The sequence below is a fragment of the Siphateles boraxobius genome, unplaced genomic scaffold (assembly GCF_051911475.1).
Source record: "Siphateles boraxobius isolate OS27281-9 unplaced genomic scaffold, OSU_SipBor_1 20, whole genome shotgun sequence".
In the NCBI taxonomy this organism is placed as follows: domain Eukaryota; kingdom Metazoa; phylum Chordata; class Actinopteri; order Cypriniformes; family Leuciscidae; genus Siphateles; species Siphateles boraxobius.
The window spans coordinates 7,088,480-7,108,069 of NW_027508811.1; the positions used below are offsets into that span (position 1 = coordinate 7,088,480).

Here is a 19,590-nt window from a genome sequence, read left to right on the forward strand (position 1 = left end):
ATCAATCTATTAAATGATTCAATTGAACTGATTCACAAAAGAAGAGGTGTGTTTGACTTGAAGTGGCGCTGTGCAGGCCGAACGGTGTATGACATCAAAGTACCGGTACAAAGACAACTAGGCTGTGTCCGAAATGGCACACTCTCTTGAGTAGGTACTTATTTTGAGTAAGTAATTTCTTCATGACCGCCAAAAAAGTATGTTCTATATACAGTAGTCAACATTTGAAGTGGATCAAAACCTTTCATTAAAGTTATACAGGAACAATACCCGTTCTTGTATTAGGACAACTTTGATGAACTTTTTTGATCCACTTCAAATGTTGACTACTGTAGTATGAATGTGTGTAGTACATCCGCCATGTTGTCATTATCATGTGACCTACCAGGGTCAGTTATGTCACTTCACTGCCATTTATAACTCCTCTCCCGTGGCCTCATGCTGCATTCACAATGGGCATAAACGCTTGACCAAGGGCGTGTCTGTAGCTTGCTTACCATAGACTGTAAAAAATAGGTGCTGACGCGACCTTCATAGTGACAACAGCCAATCACATTACTATTCTGGTGTTGAATGAACGCAATTGGCTAACGTCTGCGCTAGGGTATTTGCACAGGCAATCTGATTGGCTGACGCCTGCGTGGGCGCTTGAAAATTTGAAAAGTTTTCAACTTATGCCTCAGGCAACGCCAGTGATGCGACGTATTGGAACCCACAATTCAGTTCGGCAACACATGACATCACCCATTCAAATTAAATGAGAAGCATTAACGCCAACTCCCCGTGTGAATGCAAGGGATAGTAAAGTCTTCATCATATGCACACTTCAGAATCTCACCGAAAGTAATAGGTCATTCGGTACTTTTTGATTACTCTTTTATGAGTACTGTGAATTCAGACATACTTTTGTCTCATACTGTTTTCCACCTACTATATAGTAAGGAAGTATTCTCTAAGTAACTCTTTAGTCACATTCTTTTTTTCGCCTACTATATAGTTTGTCACATACTGTTTTTCACCTACGATATAGTAGGGAAGTATGCGATTTCGGACACAGCCATACACATACTTCTTTAGTCACATAGTGTTTTTCACCTACTAAATAGTTAGTCACATACTGTTTTTCACCTACTATATAGTTTGTCACATACTGTTTTTCACCTACGATATAGTAGGGAAGTATGCGATTTCAGACACAGCCATACACATACTTCTTTAGTCACATACTGTTTTTCACCTACTATATAGTTTTAGTCACATACTGTTTTTCACCTACTAAATAGTTTTAGTCATACTGTTTTTCACATACTATATAGTTGGGAAGTATGTGATTTCGGCTGCAGCCATAGACATACTACTTTAGTCACATACTGTTTTTCACCTACTATATAGTTTTAGTCACATACTGTTTTTCGCCTACTATATAGTAGGGATGTATGTGATATTGGACGCAGCCATAGACATAGGCCTACTTTAGTCAAATACTTTTTTTTTCGCCTACTATATAGTTTGTCTCATATTGTTTTTATATAGTAGGTAAGTATGCAATTTAGACGCAATAATAGACATACCGGTACTTCTTTAGTAACATACTTTTTTTCGCCTACTATATAGTAGGGAAGTATGCGATTTCGCATGCAACCATAGGCACTATTTTAGTCACATACTGTTTTTCACCTATTATACACTCACCTAAAGGATTATTAGGAACACCTGTTCAATTTCTCATTAATGCAATTATCTAATCAACCAATCACATGGCAGTTGCTTCAATGCATTTAGGGGTGTGGTCCTGCTCAAGACAATCTCCTGAACAGCAACTAGCAGCAAAGAATTTGTGAAGCCACAGCACGCACAACCTTGAGGCGGATGGGCTACAACAGCAGAAGACCCCACCGGGTACCACTCATCTCCACTACAAATAGGAAAAAGAGGCTACAATTTGCAAGAGCTCACCAAAATTGGACAGTTGAAGACTGGAAAAAGGTTGCCTGGTCTGATGTCTCAATTTCTGTTGAGACATTCAGATAGTAGAGTCAGAATTTTGCATAAACAGAATGAGAACATGGATCCATCATGCCTTGATACCACTGTGCAGGCTGGTGTTGGTGGTGTAATGGTGTGGGGGATGTTTCCTTAATGCCAATTGGGCATTGTTTAAATGCCACGGCCTACCTGAGCATTGTTTCTGACCATGTCCATCCCTTCATGGCCACCATGTACCCATCCTCTCACAGCTACTTCCAGTAGGATAATGCACAATGTCACAAAGCTCGAATCATTTCAAATTGGTTTCTTGAACATGACAATGAGTTCACTGTACTAAAATGGCCCCCACAGTCACCAGATCTCAACCCAATAGAGCATCTTTGGGATGTGGTGGAACGGGAGCTTCGTGCCCTGGATGTGCATCCCACAAATCTCCATCAACTTTAAGATGCTATCCTATCAATATGGGCCAACATTTCTAAATAATGCTTTCAGCAGCTTGTTGAATCAATTCCACGTAGAATTAAGGCAGTTCTGAAGGCGAAAGGGTGTCCAACACAGTATTAGTATGGTGTTCCTAATAATCCTTTAGGTGAGTTGATAGTTTGTCACATATTGTCACGGCCAGAAATGGAGAGGAGGCAAAAGCAGGTAAACACTCTTTTATTAAACAGTAACGGTCAGGTCCACACAAAGGGCGACACACAGGAACAGGCAAGTGACGCAGGGACCTCGATAGAACCGGAATGAAGTGATGAATGGTGGTGATGAAATCCAAATCCAGAAAGTGCAGACGATCAACACAGAAGACACGAAGAGTAATCCAGGATGGGAAACGAAGACCACGAGGGAAGACCAGACAGGAACGAACATCGGAACACATCACAAGGATCTGACAAAGACAAGACGCAAATAGTGAGTATATATAGGCACCGTTGATCAGATGCAGCTGGTGCCGTAAGTGAAAGCAGCTGGTGCCCGTGATCAGTGGCAGTGATTAGTGACCACGCCCATACACACAACCATGACATAAGACAAGGACACGGTAGATTGACGAACCGTGACACATATTGTTTTTCGTCTACTATATAGTAGGGATGTATGTGATTTCGGACACAGCCATAAAATACTTCTCTAGTCACGTACTGTTTTTCACCTAATATAGAGTTTTAGTCACATACTGTTTTTCACCTATATAGTAGGTAAGTATGCGATTTGGACACAGCCATAGACATACTTCAATTAATTTTGTTCAATTCAATACATATTGTTTCAAAGCAGCTTTACAGAAAGTGAATTTCAGAAATGTACATAGAAAAATACAGTTAGTTAATTATGTATTAATTTAGGGCATAACATAATCGCCGGCGTCGAGTCGTCTCTTCACAGGCGTCGAGTCGTCTCTTCACAGGCGTCGAGTCGTCTCTTCACAGGCGTCGAGTCGTCTGAAGTCTCCGTGAGAGGCTGGATACACACTGGAGCTGACGAACGCTATTTGCCTCGGGACTAGCGGTCATGAAGGTGAGGGAGAGAACCCAAACGCAGACGATATGCAGCAACACTGGATTTATTGAGGCACAAAACATTAAACAAAAACCCACGAGGGGGCAAAACAGGACAGAAGGGCAGTACACCTAGACTAAGACAGGAAATAAACTAGGACTAGAAACTGACTGATAATGACAAGATGAAGAAAACAAACAGCTACACAAACTCACAATTCTTAATATGGGATTCAGACCAAGTACTCACAGGACTCTCACAAAGAGTAACACGCATTGGTTGACAATGTACCGACCCTGGACAGCAAACACAAGGGTGATTAAATAGGGAGAAACTAATGAGGGGAACAGGTGACACAGACTAAGCAATGACAAGACGAGGATAACAAGGGGGCGGGGTATCTAACGAGACAACACAAGCACATGGCCCAAACAACAGGCCATGCGCTTGTACACAAAACATGGTTCTGCCATGATCCTGCCACAAGACTAGGAAAATCAAGAACATGGCAGAATCATGACAGAACCCTCACCTTAAGGAGCGGCTTCCAGATGCTCCCCAAAGGGACACCAAGCACAAGACAATCGACAAAAACCAACAAAACATAGCGAACATCAACAACGGTATTCATGAATAAACTATAACAGGGTTTGGGTGAAACATCAAAAACAACTTACAAGGCAGAGGGGGTGGAGGAAACACAAAGTCCATAGGGGGTCTGCCAGAGTTCGTGAGGGGAGGTTCCGGGAGGGTTGACAGGCAAGGGATCCTGGGTCCATGGGAGGAGGACTGGGGACGAGGACTCTGGGCTGGCTTGGACAGAGATACACGAGGAGAAGACTTAGAAGTCCGTGGTCTTGCGGAGACAGGGACGAACGGGGAAACAGTCCGGGGCTTAGTAATGACAGGGTTGGCCGCTGGGACACACTGGGATGCTGCATTAGCAGCAGCAGCAGCAACAGTCTCAGACACAGAGGAGACAGGGGAAGACAAAACGGGACTCCTGACGGGGAACAAGGCAGGCGAAGGCGTAGGACACAAGACGGGGGTGAAACAGATGGTTGAGGAGCAGGAACAGGCACCAGGCTCATAGCATCGGACCCGGAAACTGAGCTCCCCAAAGGAGAATCGGACTCAACACTCTTCATTTCCAACTCAGTAGTGGCGTCGACTGTAGCAGACTCCGAAACAGAGCTCTCGGTTGCTGGCCTGGCATCAGCCCTCCCCTTAGCAGGTGTGGGATCAGTATTCTCTGCTGTTGACCTAGAAACTGTGCTCTCTGACCTAGACAGGGGAACAGCGCTAACTGACGGAGTGGAGTCAGGACAAGACATGGCTGGCTCGGAAGCTGCGCAGACCGGGACAGGCGTGGGTGCTGCGCCCACAGGGACAGGCATGGGAGTTGAGGAAAAGGCAGGATATACAGGGGGTTCAAGGATCGCGACAAGACGAGACAGATAGTCCGAAAGGGTCTTGGCCGCAATGCCGGCTTCCGAAACTGAAACTGCTTGCAGAACCTAGTTAGTGGCTAGATCGGCCGCAACTCTCTCAGCAGATACTGGGACAGCGCCTGCAGTGGCGGGCTCTGGGAAAGCGCCCGCAGTGGCGGGTTCTGGGACAGCGCCCCCAGTGGCGGGCTCTGGGACAGCGCCCCCAGTGGCGGGCTCTGGGACAGCGCCCCCAGTGGCGGGCTCTGGGACAGCGCCCCCAGTGGCGGGCTCTGGGACAGCGCCCCCAGTGGCGGGCTCTGGGACAGCGCCCCCAGTGGCGGGCTCTGGGACAGCGCCCCCAGTGGCGGGCTCTGGGACAGCGCCTCCAGTGGCGGGCTCTGGGACAGCGCCTCCAGTGGCGGGCTCTGGGACAGGCAGAGACAAAGAACGAGAAGATCCCCTCCTTCTTCTCCTAGGTTGTGGGGCAGAAGTCATAGCTGGACTAGCTTCCAGTTGGAGAAGCTCCGCGGGAACTGTAACTGGTGCTGGAAGGGCGGTTTCAGGCAGCTTTGACTCGGTAGAGGATGATTCCGATGGAGAATCCCATGAAATCCGTCTCCCTCGTTTGCCACGGAGATCTGCAGGTGAGGAAGAAACCCCAGGAGAAGGAACGGAGGAAGCCTGATCCCCTTGAGTGACAACAGCTAGGACTCGACCCTCAGGGACCACTGGAAGCGAAGGAGATGAAAACCTCGTGGGACCCATTGGCTCTCTCCGAGATAAGCAGTCCACCACAGCTCGAAATGGGCGAAGAGTAAGCTCCTCCCGTTCAGACAGAGGAGGTGGAGAGTTGAGACCAGCGAAGAAGTAACGAGAAACCAGGACCTCAGGCAGGAATAATCTCCTCTCTTCTATGACTTGTGCATACCTCTTCATGGACAACTCACCTGGGGAGGGAATGGAAGTCTTCCAGCTTTACTATCAGCGATGGCCGACTGCCGCCATAGTTTTTGGTCAGTCGGTTGTGGTCTAGCGGGGGAAGACATACAGTCTGCTGGGTTCTTCTTGGGTCGGTACATTCTGTCATGAAGGTGAGGGAGAGAACCCAAACGCAGACGATATGCAGCAACACCGGATTTATTGAGGCACAAAACCGTAAACAAAAACCCACGAGGGGGCAAAACAGGACAGAAGGGCAGTACACCTAGACTAAGACAGGAAATAAACTAGGACTAGAAACTGACTGATAATGACAAGATGAAGAAAACAAATAGCTACACAAACTCACAATTCTTAATACGGGATTCAGACAAAATACTCACAGGACTCTCACAAAGAGTAACACGCATTGGTTGACAATGTACCGACCCTGGACAGCAAACACAAGGATGATTAAATAGGGAGAAACTAATGAGGGGAACAGGTGACACAGACTAGGCAATGACAAGACGAGGATAACAAGGGGGTGGGGTATCTAACGAGACAACACAAGCACATGGCCCAAACAACAGGCCATGCGCTTTTACACAAAACATGGTTCTGCCATGATCCTGCCACAAGACTAGGAAAATCAAGAACATGGCAGAATCATGACACTAGTGTCTCGAGATAACAGCAAAAGAGCAGATGGGAGATAATTAGCATAGCTGCTGTTCATAATATTAATGAATCTGATCTGATTCAACAGTAGTATAAAAGGTAAGCATTATGTCAATGCTTGGCTAAAATGATGTGTCTTTAATCTAGTTTTAAACTGGGACAGCGAGTCTGAGCCTCGAACAATATCAGGAAGGCTATCCCAGAGTTTAGGAGCAAAATGTGAGAACGCCCTCCCTCCTTTAGTGGACTTAGATATCCTAGGAATGACCAGAAGCCTTGAATTTATTTATCTTAAAGAACGCAATGGATTGTAGGGCGATAGAAGGTCCATTAAATACACAGGAGCTAAACCATTTAGTACTTTATACGTCTGTAGTAATATTTTGTAAATGAAAGGAACTTAATAGGCAACCAGTGTAGAGATAATAAAATTGGTGTTATATGATCATATTTTCTTGACCTAGTAAGAACTCTAGCAGCTGCATTTTGCACTAACTGTAGCTTGTTTATTGAGGATGCAGGACAACCAGCTAATAAAGCATTACAGTAATCTAGTCCTGAGGTCATGAAAGCATGAACTAACTTTTCTGCATCAGAAACAGATAGCATGTTACGTAGCTTAGCAATGTTTCCAAGGTGGAAAAAGGCTGTTCTTGTAACATATGAAATATGATTTTCAAAAGACAAGCTGTGGTCTAGTATAACACCCAGGTCTTTTACTGTAGTGGATAAAGTAACAGGACATCCTTCTAAATTAAAGTTGTATTGTACGAGGTTTTGTGGGTAGTTTTTTGGACCAATGCGTAATACCTCAGTTTTATCTGAATTTAATAACAGGAAATTACACGTCATACAGCATTTTATATATCTTTAAGAGACTCTGTCAATTTAGATAAGTTAGTGTTTTCATCTGGCCGTGATTAAATATATACCAGGTCCATCTCAAAAAATTAGCATATTGTGATAAAGTTCATTATTTTCCATAATGTAATGATAAAAATTAAACTTTCATATATTTTAGATTCATTGCACACCAACTGAAATATTTCAGGTGTTTTATTGTTTTAATACTGATGATTTTGGCATACAGCTCATGAAAACCCAAAATTCCTGTCTCAAAAAATTAGCATATTTCATCCGACCAATAAAAGAAGTGTTTTTAATACAAAAAAAAAAAGTCAACCTTCAAATAATTATGTTCAGTTATGCACACAATAGTCAATACTTGGTCGGGAATCCTTTTGCAGAAATGACTGCTTCAATGCGGCGTGGCATGGAGGCAATCAGCCTGTGGCACTGCTGAGGTGTTATGGAGGCCCAGGATGCTTCGATAGCGGCCTTAAGCTCATCCAGAGTGTTGGGTCTTGCATCTCTCAACTTTCTCTTCACAATATCCCACAGATTCTCTATGGGGTTCAGGTCAGGAGAGTTGGCAGGCCAATTGAGCACAGTAATACCATGGTCAGTAAACCATTTACCAGTGGTTTTGGCACTGTGAGCAGGTGCCAGGTCGTGCTGAAAAATGAAATCTTCATCTCCATAAAGCTTTTCAGCAGATGGAAGCATGAAGTGCTCCAAAATCTCCTGATAGCTAGCTGCATTGACCCTGCCCTTGATAAAACACAGTGGACCAACACCAGCAGCTGACATGCCACCCCAGACCATCACTGACTGTGGGTACTTGACACTGGACTTCAGGCATTTTGGCATTTCCTTCTCCCCAGTCTTCCTCCAGACTCTGGCACCTTGATTTCCGAATGACATGCAAAACTGAGCAACAGTCCAGTGCTGCTTCTCTGTAGCCCAGGTCAGGCGCTTCTGCCGCTGTTTCTGGTTCAAAAGTGGCTTGACCTGGGGAATGCGGCACCTGTAGCCCATTTCCTGCACACGCCTGTGCACGGTTGCTCTGGATGTTTCTACTCCAGACTCAGTCCACTGCTTCCGCAGGTCCCCCAAGGTCTGGAATCGGTCCTTCTCCACAATCTTCCTCAGGGTCCGGTCACCTCTTCTCATTGTGCAGCTTTTTTTGCCACACTTTTTCCTTCCCACAGACTTCCCACTGAGGTGCCTTGATACAGCACTCTGGGAACAGCCTATTTGTTCAGAAATTTCTTTCTGTCTTACCCTCTTGCTTGAGGGTGTCAATGAAGGCCTTCTGGACAGCAGTCAGGTCGGCAGTCTTACCCATGATTGCGGTTTTGAGTAATGAAACAGGCTGGGAGTTTTTAAAAGCCTCAGGAATCTTTTGCAGGTGTTTATAATTAATTAGTTGATTCAGATGATTAGGTTAATAGCTTGTTTAGAGAACCTTTTCATGATATGCTAATTTTTTGAGACAGGAATTTGGGGTTTTCATGAGCTCTATGCCAAAATCATCAGTATTAAAACAATAAAAGACCTGAAATATTTCAGTTGGTGTGCAATGAATCTAAAATATATGAAAGTTTAATTTTTATCATTACATTATGGAAAATAATTAACTTTATCACAATATGCTAATTTTTTGAGAAGGACCGTAATTGAGTATCATCAGCATAACAGTGGAAATTAATTCCATGTTTTCTTATAATATTACCAAGTGGCAGAATATATGTTGAGAATAGCAGAGGGCCTAACACCGATCCTTGCGCGACTCCATAGTCTACTGACGTTATCTTTGATTTTTCCCCATTTCGACAGACAAAATGGTAACGGTCTGATAAGTACGATCCAAACCAGCTCAATGCCTGTCCCTGAACACCAGTGTAGTTTTGTAGTCGATCCAAGAGAATTTTACGATCTATAGTATCGAACGCGGTGCTAAGATCGAGTAGAACTAGTATTGAGATACAGCCTTGGTCAGAAGCTAAAAGTAAATCATTTGTAATTTTAACTAGCGCAGTTTCTGTGCTATGATGTGGCCTGAATCCTGACTGAAATTTTTCATAGATATCATTTTCTTGCAAGAAAGAGCACAATTGAGCGGACACAACTTATTCTAGTATTTTAGACATAAATGGAAGATTTGAAATGGGTCTGTAATTAGCTAGGTTATTTGGATCTAATTGTGGTTTCTTAATGAGAGGTTTTATTACTGCCAGCTTGAATATTCTTGGAACATGACCTAAAAATAAAGATGAGTTAATAATATTGAGAAGAGGCTCTTCCACTACGGGTAACACTTCTTTCAGTAGTTAGTGGGTATTGGATCTGATAAAAATGTTGTTGGTTTAGATGCAATGATAAGTTTATTTAGCTCTTCCTGTCCTATAGTTGTAAAGCGGTGTAGTTGTTCTAGAGGAGCGATAATTGAGGCTGAATCATTAGTTTGTGGAGATGCTCAGCCCTGGCTGCTTTTAGAGCCTTTTTGTAACGTGACATAGCCTACTGTCTTTCCATGCGATTCTAAAGACCTCTAAATTAGTTTGTTTCCATTTACGCTCTAAATTACGAGTTTCTCTCTTGATAACATGCGTAGCACTGTTGAACCATGGTGCCTTAGTTTTCTCTCTAAACTTTTTTAATCTAATTGGTGCAACAATTTCTAATGTAGGCTACTAGAGAAAATGGTGCTCAAACTGCTAGTCATTTCCACTAGTTCATCTGTTTGTTTGGGTTCACTTAGCAGCTGAGATAGATCAGGTTAGCTATTTGAGAATCTATCTATAGTGGTTGGAAGGATTGTTCTGCCTGGTCGATAATGTGGCGCAACATGACAAATTTCAGCAGTAGGCTAGCCTACGTATTATGTAAGTTACCATGTAATGATCAGTGACATCATCACTTTGCGGTATAATATCTATATCGGTTGGATTGGATCCATATGATATAATTAAATCTAGTGTAGCCTATGATTTAGATGATGAGTGGGACCACTGACGTTTTGCTTGACCCCAAAGGACTTTAATAGACTTTAAACGCAGCCCCTAACGCATCACTTGTGTTATACGTGCATGTTAAAATCTCCAACAATTATTGCTTTATCGACATTGACCAATAGATCTTAGAGAAAGTCTGCAAACTCTTTTAGGAAATCAACATGTAGGCCCTGGAGGTCTAAGCTATTTACAGTAGCCAAGGCTAGAGATAATAGGGATTTCTTTCTTACATCTAAGAGTGTAACATTTAGCACAAGTACTTCAAACAAGATAAACCTTTGACCTGTTTTCTGATTAACATTTAGAAAATCTCTATAGTTGTTGCAACACCGCCGCCACGACCAATCAGACGGGGCTCATGCTTATAACAGTATCCTGGTGGAGTGTACTCATTTAGACCGAAATAATCATTTGGTTTGCGCCAGGTTTCAGTAAGGCAGAGTAGGCTACATCAAAACTATTATCTGTGACCATTTCATTTACAATAACCGCCTTAGATGTGAGCGATCTAATGTTTAGAAGACCTAGCTTTAGAAATAGTTTTTGTTCACTGATATTGAGATTTTCTGGTTTAATTACAATTAGATTTTTCCTTGATCCTACAGTACATTTATTATTTGGCCTCACTAAACGAGGAATAGACACAGTTATATATAATGTACATGATATCAGTTAAGTTGGGACAGCAAAGACTGTGATTTGGACTTTGACTTAGTCATATGGTGTGTAACGTCTTGGAGATGTTGTCTGACAGAACAACTCCAAGACGTTACACACTAACATACCTCTTTAGTCACATTCTGTTTTTTGCCTACTATATACTTTTAGTCACATACTGTTTTTGTCTACTATATTGTATGCGATTTCGGATACAAGCATTATGTCTAAAAGATTTGTTCACAAATCACGAATGAGTCGGTACGAGTGGTCAACCGGTCACCGATTCACTGAACAGAGAACTATCTCTTTCAAACAAGTCGACTGCGCTGATTGTATGGACCTATGGTATGAACCGAATGGACATTTGACTGGTGTGGAAAAACTAGCACAAATTTACAAATAAAACATACAGAAAATATGTTGGCTACGACTTGAGTGTATAATAGTTTAAAACAAGTTTTTTTTTTTTCAGCCAAGAGATGCAAATGAATTATTTTGTTGTTGAATGTTCTATTTAATAAAATTACAATAAACATCTAATCGAAAAAAGCAACAACATCAATTGTCTATGTGACAAAATAGGACGTTTTAGAGCATGTACTACACATATTTCTTAACATATATGTGATGCAATATGGCGAACTGTTGCAAGAACCGACTCCCGAAGATGAGTCAGGCGTCCCGTCACTGCAGTGCCACCTTTGAAAGTGTTCCGGTGGTGTCCGCTAGGGGGCAGTGAAGGGTGCGCTCGTGTCCCGGCAGCATTAGAGAGGAAACAGGCGGAGTTCCGCACGCTTTAGGAGGCTTTTTAGCTGTTTCGAGAATAAAAAGTAGAACTTTTCCGACATCATGAACGGATCCGCACACAGCGCAGCGAGCGTTACAGATATTACACTGAAAAGAGGCCCGGCTGGTAAGTTTGGCTCTCTCTTCGACTTCTCCTGCACTGTTGGAGCTGTTGAATTGGAGCTGTTCGGTTCTGTGCTGCTGGTTCGGCCCACTTTAACAATAAGTGCTGATTTAACAGACTCCGTGAACCCGAACAGATAAAACGGACACGAATGGGTTCTTGCAGACGAGTAGATCGGGTTTATTTAGAGACGGTTGTGTTATTATGAAAGCGAAAGTTCAGAACCAGCACAATACACCATCAGCGATATGGACCGAAATAAACATACACATTTCTGGCAGATTCACACTATGTTTGGCTGATATAGAAGTCTTTCAGGAGTTGTGGGTCTGGACCTGTGCAGGTTCGAGAGCTGACAGTCTCAGCTGCCTGTTGACTTTGATTAAACTGTTATATAATGCGTTGGTGTGTGTGACCTTTGTGAGGTCATGGACTGGACTGCTCTGATAGCTCTGGACTTTGACTTGTGATTAAAGGGTTTGACTTTAAAACAATAATATAATCTTCATACGTCATCAACATTATGGGTCATGTCAGTCTGTTTAACTGACATCAGGCCCACCCTACAATACAGTCAATATTGGAAAGAAAATGTTCTTAATCCCCCATAAATTAAATTAAATTGATACTCCTGGACTGGATCTGATATAATATTATTTAACATGATTTTACAATAAAACAATACCAGGTGCAAACCTGTCCACTAGTATGCAGTGATGTATGACTATCCTACATTTTGACATTTTCTTTTTAGTTTCACACTCTGTTGTCTTGCCGTACTTATTCAGATTTATCTTAAATTACATTTAAAATTTTAAATAAATTGCATAAATAAATCCAATACATTTAAAATGTGAAAATTCACTTTATCTACCTAAATGCATGTTATAGATCGCATTGAGTGAATCATCCATGTAATTGTTTTTTTCCTTGTAATGTTTAATCAAAATTGCATGTCCTCTGACGTTAGTCACGATTTCTCTCTGGTGACGTATGTCGGACGTCTCCAATCATTTAGTGATACCCACATTTCAAAATTCAGTCAACTACTAATTTATAGACAGAAGTCCCCACTATACATTTTGTTTTTTGATAATCTGGTTTCACTCGGATGTACGTCACAATTCAGAGGAAAAGATCTGTTGCTTTTTTTTGTGATTAAAATTTTTTTTTATTTTATTTGTGATTTTACATTTGAGTTGTATCAACCTCTTACTAAAATACATAAAAGAGCAAAGAAGAGGAACTTTTTTAACTTTATGCCTACTGCATAATTTCAATCACTAATTTCAAGTGTTTTGATTAACATTTCTCACATTCTATGTATGCTAATGCATAGATATAAAGTGTTTCTGACAGCGAGGAGGACTGCATTTCGCAGTGATGTTTTCCGTGTGTGTGTGTGTTAATTTAAGATTGAGACCACTGTATCTTAAGAAGTGATGCCTGGCTGGGATCATGTTCTTTAGAAAGCACATTAAGGCCTTCTGACCATAGTTTAATCATGCAACTAGTCCAACCTGGTGCTGTGTGTAACATCCTCTCCGTCTCTGTCAGGTCTGGGGTTTAATATTGTCGGTGGAGTGGACCAGCAGTATATAATGAATGACAGCGGAATCTATGTGGCAAAAATCAAAGAAAACGGAGCAGCCGCGCTGGACGGACGTCTGCAGGAGGGAGATAAAGTTATTGCGGTAAAACCACCGTAATTTACTGTACAAACTCAACAAATTACACTTTACTTGTGCCTTATTCTTGAACACCTCTGTACTTACCTGTGAATCAAAACTGCCACTTCACCAGAGCTGAAGTGGATACATTTTAGAATAAAAACATTCATTAAACTTTACAGAGGTTAGTTTATACAGTTGAGAAAGGTATAGAGAATTGAACATTTAAGCTCACATGTAGGCTAGTCATTTTATTGCTTTATTGATTCTAAACGTGTATTTATATTACCTTTATATATTTATTCATTTAAGCTGCGTAATAATAATTGATAAACTAAAATTGTACATGTGTGATCAATTAAGGGTGTAATAATAACATAAATAATATCTATATCATACAAAATATTATTCTAAATAAGCATTACTAAAAGTCCGACGATTTTGTCTTTAAAAGTCAATTGCTATGTAATGACCTTTAAAACCCCTTATCAGACAGACCCAATGTTGGCATGTGGGACATACATGACATACCCAAAATAATAAGGTTTCTGCTCATAAGTCATTCTGAATGGACGCATAACCAACATATATTTAGAAAGGCAACTCATGAGAGTTTACAGTTCAAGACTCAGAATTAATCAGACTGTTATTAATATTGTGATATAGCAGCTCAAACATAAAAACAAGAAATATTAATAATATATTTATTTAATGTATAAAAATATTATATGAATGTAGTATAACAACTTCTAACCACAACTAAAGTGTAGCCACACGTGTGGTCATGTTTGGAGTCAGTAAGATTTAAAAAAGGTATCTTATGCTCACCAAGGATGCATTAATTTGTTAAAAGAAAAACCGTAATATTGTGAAATATTATTTCAATCTAAAATAACTGTTTTCTATTTGAATATATTTTAAAAGGTAATTTATTACACTGATAGCAAAGTTGAATTTTCATATATGCTAGTATTTCAAAATGATTGTTTCGTGTAGATAAATGGCCAGAAGTTGAACAATCTGTCTCACGGTGCAGCAGTGGAGCTGTTTCGGTCTGCAGGGGAGGATGTGCATCTTCGCATACAGCAGCGAGTAAGTACTGCTGGCCATCGCAATTGTGATGTAGATAACATCTCTGGGAACTGTCAATCAATCAGCTTCACTTACATGTGTTTGTATATGTCTACAGCCTATTCTGCAGAACGGCCCCACAAGCTCTCGTGCCGATGGAGAATCTTCATCTGCTTTTGGTACATGGACATTGTATACTGTAATCGCCCTGGCAGTAGTAACAGCAGGCTTCATCGCTTACAAACGCCTTCAGCTGAATCACCGGGGGCCCCGGGGCCCATTTTAACCCATCACATTTTATAGACTAAAGCTTTTTTTTCTTTTTCTTTTTTCTTTGAACTCGCTCAAACATAACCATGGAGTGAAAATGAAAACTCAGTTAATAGAAGCAGAATGTGCAAATTTTCTTTAGTTGTTTATGCCATGTTATGATGACACGCATGTAACTGTAAAATATTTTCACAATTAATTTGGTGATAATCATTGGCGTTTAAACCAGAATACCCAGCATGCCTGATGACATCGTATGGTGGAATAAGGGAACAGGGATGATGAGCACAGTGTTTGGATCAACAGCTGCAGAAATCTCTGTAATCTGAACTAGACAGTTCTGACGGAACTGAACTGCCGCAGGCAGGAGACCGAGGCCGAGGTGGAGCTGTGTTTCTGAGACCCACAGTGGAATGATTTTTCTCGTCTTGTACCTCCAGAGAGTGCTTGAATGAGCCTGAGGTTGTACCATTAGATTAATTGAGGTATTCTCGGGTACCTTCTTGTGCAAGAGTATGTTTGAAAGCGTGCATGATGTGGATGAGAGTTTTTTTTTTTTAAATACATTCATTTCTCACTCATCCATGTTGGAACGTGCAGGATGCATTTCAGTGGCTGCAGTTGTGTGGGAAGTGAAGCCGTTCAGTTTGTTTATTTGCCATCAGTGCTTGGCCTTGTATTTGTAAAACCCTAAAGGTGGAACTTGTTAGAATTCACAATCAGAATGAAAATTATGTAATGTTGATGTTGTATATGGCTTGTGTGTGTCTGGAATCCTCTTGTACACTAATTTTTTTCTTCACTTCAACTTGTCCCTTGCCAAGTTGAGCTGCTGGTCTCAGCGCTGCTCCCTCTGCAGTTTTAGGGGCAGAAGCTTGTGCTGCTTCTGACTGTAATATCTGTCCTGTAACTGACAGATGTGTTTCTGTTGTCATGGCGGATCTTATGCAGGTCTGTGTGGATTAAAAAAAAACACATGTAAAGGCCATGTATGAAGTGCTCATTCACATTTCACAGTTTAAATAATGTTGGATTCACATGCATCAGGCATTGAATAAATCATTTGTTAGAAAAAACAACTCACTTTTTGTTTCTCAGTATTTGAAATGTATTTGTAAAAAAAAAAATTAAACGGCGAAATCATTGATTGTACTGTCACTGACATCTACAAATGCAAGTGCATTTTTTATATTTTAAGTTGTATAAATTAGAATTAATGTATTATAAGTGAAAATGAATTTACAAGTGTTTATAATTTAACATTGACCTAGATTAATGGGTTCTTTAAAAATGAAGCCTACCGTTAAAAAATCATTGTTATATGATACCAAATGCATAAACTAATGTTGGTAAAGTGTTATTGAGGATGAATGTAAGGTCTTAAAAAGTGTATTTGTTGTAAGTTTTGCAGAGGGACTAGTTGACCTTCAGTCACAGGTTAGAGACGAAGATTACGCATCACTTTGTTTCCATACAACGTTGCGAATGAATGAAAAATAGGAATAAAGCAGTGTTTCCATCCCATGAGTTGTTTCCATCCCATGTGTTTAAGTGGACAAAATCGTCCCACATTTTTAGCAGCAGTGAAATAAATTCGTGTGCTGGTTAGTGCAGTTATCCAATCACATCCACTGTTGATGCAAAGTCACGTGATTTATTTGGTAAAGGAGTTTCCATCGTAGTTTATGCGCATGTCGTCTTGTCGGATAAAAAAATGGTGCATGTTTAGAATGTATGCGCATCTTGGTGTTTCCCTCTATGGAATTACTTTTGTCTCATAAAAACTGAACGTAACTTTTTCAGAAACTATCAAAAATATGCCTTAACAAAAGAAGAAAAACAATGTAAATGAAAAAAATTTACTTAGTCACACAAATTTAACAGGCTCTTCAAATATGCTTCATTCTTTGTAAATGTTTTTCAAATATTCGTTTTCGCAAATCGTGGATTCTGAATGCATTGCCACATGTTTCGCTTATGCTTCGCAGTTTTTTGTTTGCTGTTTTGAGACAAACCTCTCGTGGGGGTGGGGCTTAACAGTGATCTACTCTGATTGGATAGTGAGCTTTTGATGGACAGGTGCTCTCTGACTTGGAAGTACACACGTCACTCAGTGGCATATTAATCTCCTCCGAGTCCGACTGTCAATGGAGGGACATCCGATGATGAAAGAAAGTCTTAAAGGTTTTAAACAACTTCAGGGTGAGTAATTAATGCCATTTTTTCATTTTTTTCAGTTTTCATTTTTGGTTGAAATAACTCTTTAAGATGAACAATTTATAATAATTATAGATTTATAATATAACAATGGCAGTAAACATTTTGAATTTGAGTTAGATATGAAAAAATAAATAGCTGTAAAAAGATTTTTCTGTTGTTATAAAGCTCAGCTATTTCATTGGTCAGAGCAGGTGTTCTTAATGGATTATTATTCACTTTCACTAATACAGTAGGCTACAGATCTCATACATACACAATGAACAGACGTGTGTGTGTGTGTGTGTGTGTGTGTGTGTGTGTGTGTGTGTGTGTGTGTGTGTGTGTGTGTGTGTGTGTGTGTGTGTGTGTGTGTGTGTGTGTGTGTGTGTGTGTGTGTGTGTGTGTGTGTGTGTGTGTGTGTGTGTGTGTGTTTGCGTGCCTGTGTGTGAGGGGTACCAGTATAGTAAAAATATTGCTTTCAAAATATTTGAATCCCTTGTCCTTGTGCCATAACCATGACTCTTGACTGCAGATACAATGACAATAAGTGGGTTCAGCTGCTTATGTGAGGGATGGATGAAATGCATAGAACTGCTCTGCATCTGTGTCCCACTGAGATGACTGACTCACGATAGCATGCTGTAGGTGAAACTCGAAAAATTATAGAATATCGTGCAAAAGTTATAATTTTGATGATTATGGCTTAGGCTACATCTTATGAAAACCCCAAATTCAAAATCCCAGAAAGTTAGAATATTACATGAAATCAATAAAAAAAGGATTTTAAATACAGAAATGTCATCCCTCTGAAAAGTATAATCATATGTATAGTTATAGTAAATATATTAGTTTCACCTTTTAATTTGAATTACTGAAATTTATGAACTGTTGCATGATATTCTAATTTTTCGAGTTTCACCTGTATGTGTGAGTGGAGGAGCTGTCTGTCTCTCTGTCTAAATGGATAGACTGCTGTCTCTCTGTCTGCTGTCTGAGAACGGAAGTACATGCCTTTGACAAATGACTACTGGTATGTGCATGTTTGTGTGTGTTGGTGTCTGTGTGTGTAGTAGTCCTCATCCGAAATCAATACACTCAAAGGCAGCCGTGGTTGAATGCACTTAAAGTAGGAGAGAGAAACAAAAGAGAGTGATAATGCAGTACTTCCTCTGCTGGAGTCTTATTACATTATGGCTTAAGCAGAAAGAGCAGTGGCATCATGGTTAAATAATTGGCTTATACTTCTAATGTATTTAGAATATTGAATAATCTGCACCCGCTAAATTACATACCTAAAAAGACACCTCTCTGTTCTGTAATGCTGTTTCATTATTTAAATGACAGCTGGCTTAAATATGTCTATTCCTTCATGCACTTATGTACTTTACTAAACAAGACTTGATAACATTTAGCAAGAAATAGCACATGGATTCAAAAGCACATAATCTAACAGTGCAATTTTGCTCAAACACCATCAATCAAATACTAAACCTATGAAAATGAACAGCCTCTCCATGTTATGGGTTATACACAGTAAGCATTAAAGCTAACTCCCTCTCCCCCTCTCTGTCACAAATAAACCCTCTGAGAGCGATGAGCGCCAGCTTAGATGAGCTCCTGTAATAAAGCACTGTCAAAAAATGGTCAAATTCACTGGAAACAATGGAAACAATGTAACTGCAACCAAAAATAACCTTAGCTCTAAACAAATGTAATGGCTTGCAGGAATTCTTCTGGGAATATGTCCTCTTCATCCATAAAATATAAGGTGATTCTAATTTTCTTTACTACAAAAACATATTTGTATTTCACTGTATGGACTGCCTTGATACATATTTATTTTTTAGTAAATAATAAGCCTATGCAGACTTTTAACAAGTAAAAAGTTACTTCTTTTACAGTAAAATCACATGTACACTGTAAAAACTAATTAGTTCAGTTTAATTAATTAAAGTGTGCAAACTCGTTGCCTTAATTTAAGTAAGTAAGCATAACTTAATTACATCAAGTTCTTCTTACTTAATCTATTTAAGTTTGGTCAACTTAATTCTATCTGTGATCTGAGGAAGTGTACTCCCAGAGTGCATTGCGGCATGAATAAATTAATTGAAATTAATTGCTTTGTTCTACCATTTTTGGCTTTATTTTACCATTAAAATTGTATTTGCTATCGTTATTGGGGTTATACTGACAAGAGACAGCAAATACAATTGCAATGGTCTAATTAATTTAAAAAAAACTTGTTACCATTGTTGTGGTTTGCATGCTGAATGTTGAAATCTGTGTGTGACTCAAGCAAAATTGCAAGATAGTGTAACAAATATAGAGGGGTTATAACAACCCAATTAAAAGTTTATGCCATAAGTGTTTGCAATTAAAATGTAAAAAGATCATTATTAAACATGATAGTTATGTTATACATCATAAATACA

At 40.2% G+C, this 19,590-nt stretch overlaps 1 protein-coding gene across 1 annotated transcript; it reads left to right on the forward strand.

Moving 5' to 3' along the window:
• Nucleotides 1–11,701: 11,701 nt before the first annotated feature.
• synj2bp (synaptojanin 2 binding protein) lies at nt 11,702–16,483 on the forward strand. The gene is made up of 4 exons (XM_077236525.1): nt 11,702–11,951; nt 13,506–13,642; nt 14,615–14,710; nt 14,808–16,483. The coding sequence occupies exons 1-4, from the start codon at nt 11,888–11,890 to the stop codon at nt 14,973–14,975; spliced, it is 465 nt and encodes a 154-aa protein (XP_077092640.1). The 5' UTR covers nt 11,702–11,887; the 3' UTR covers nt 14,976–16,483.
• The last annotated feature ends 3,107 nt before the right edge of the window (nt 16,484–19,590 follow it).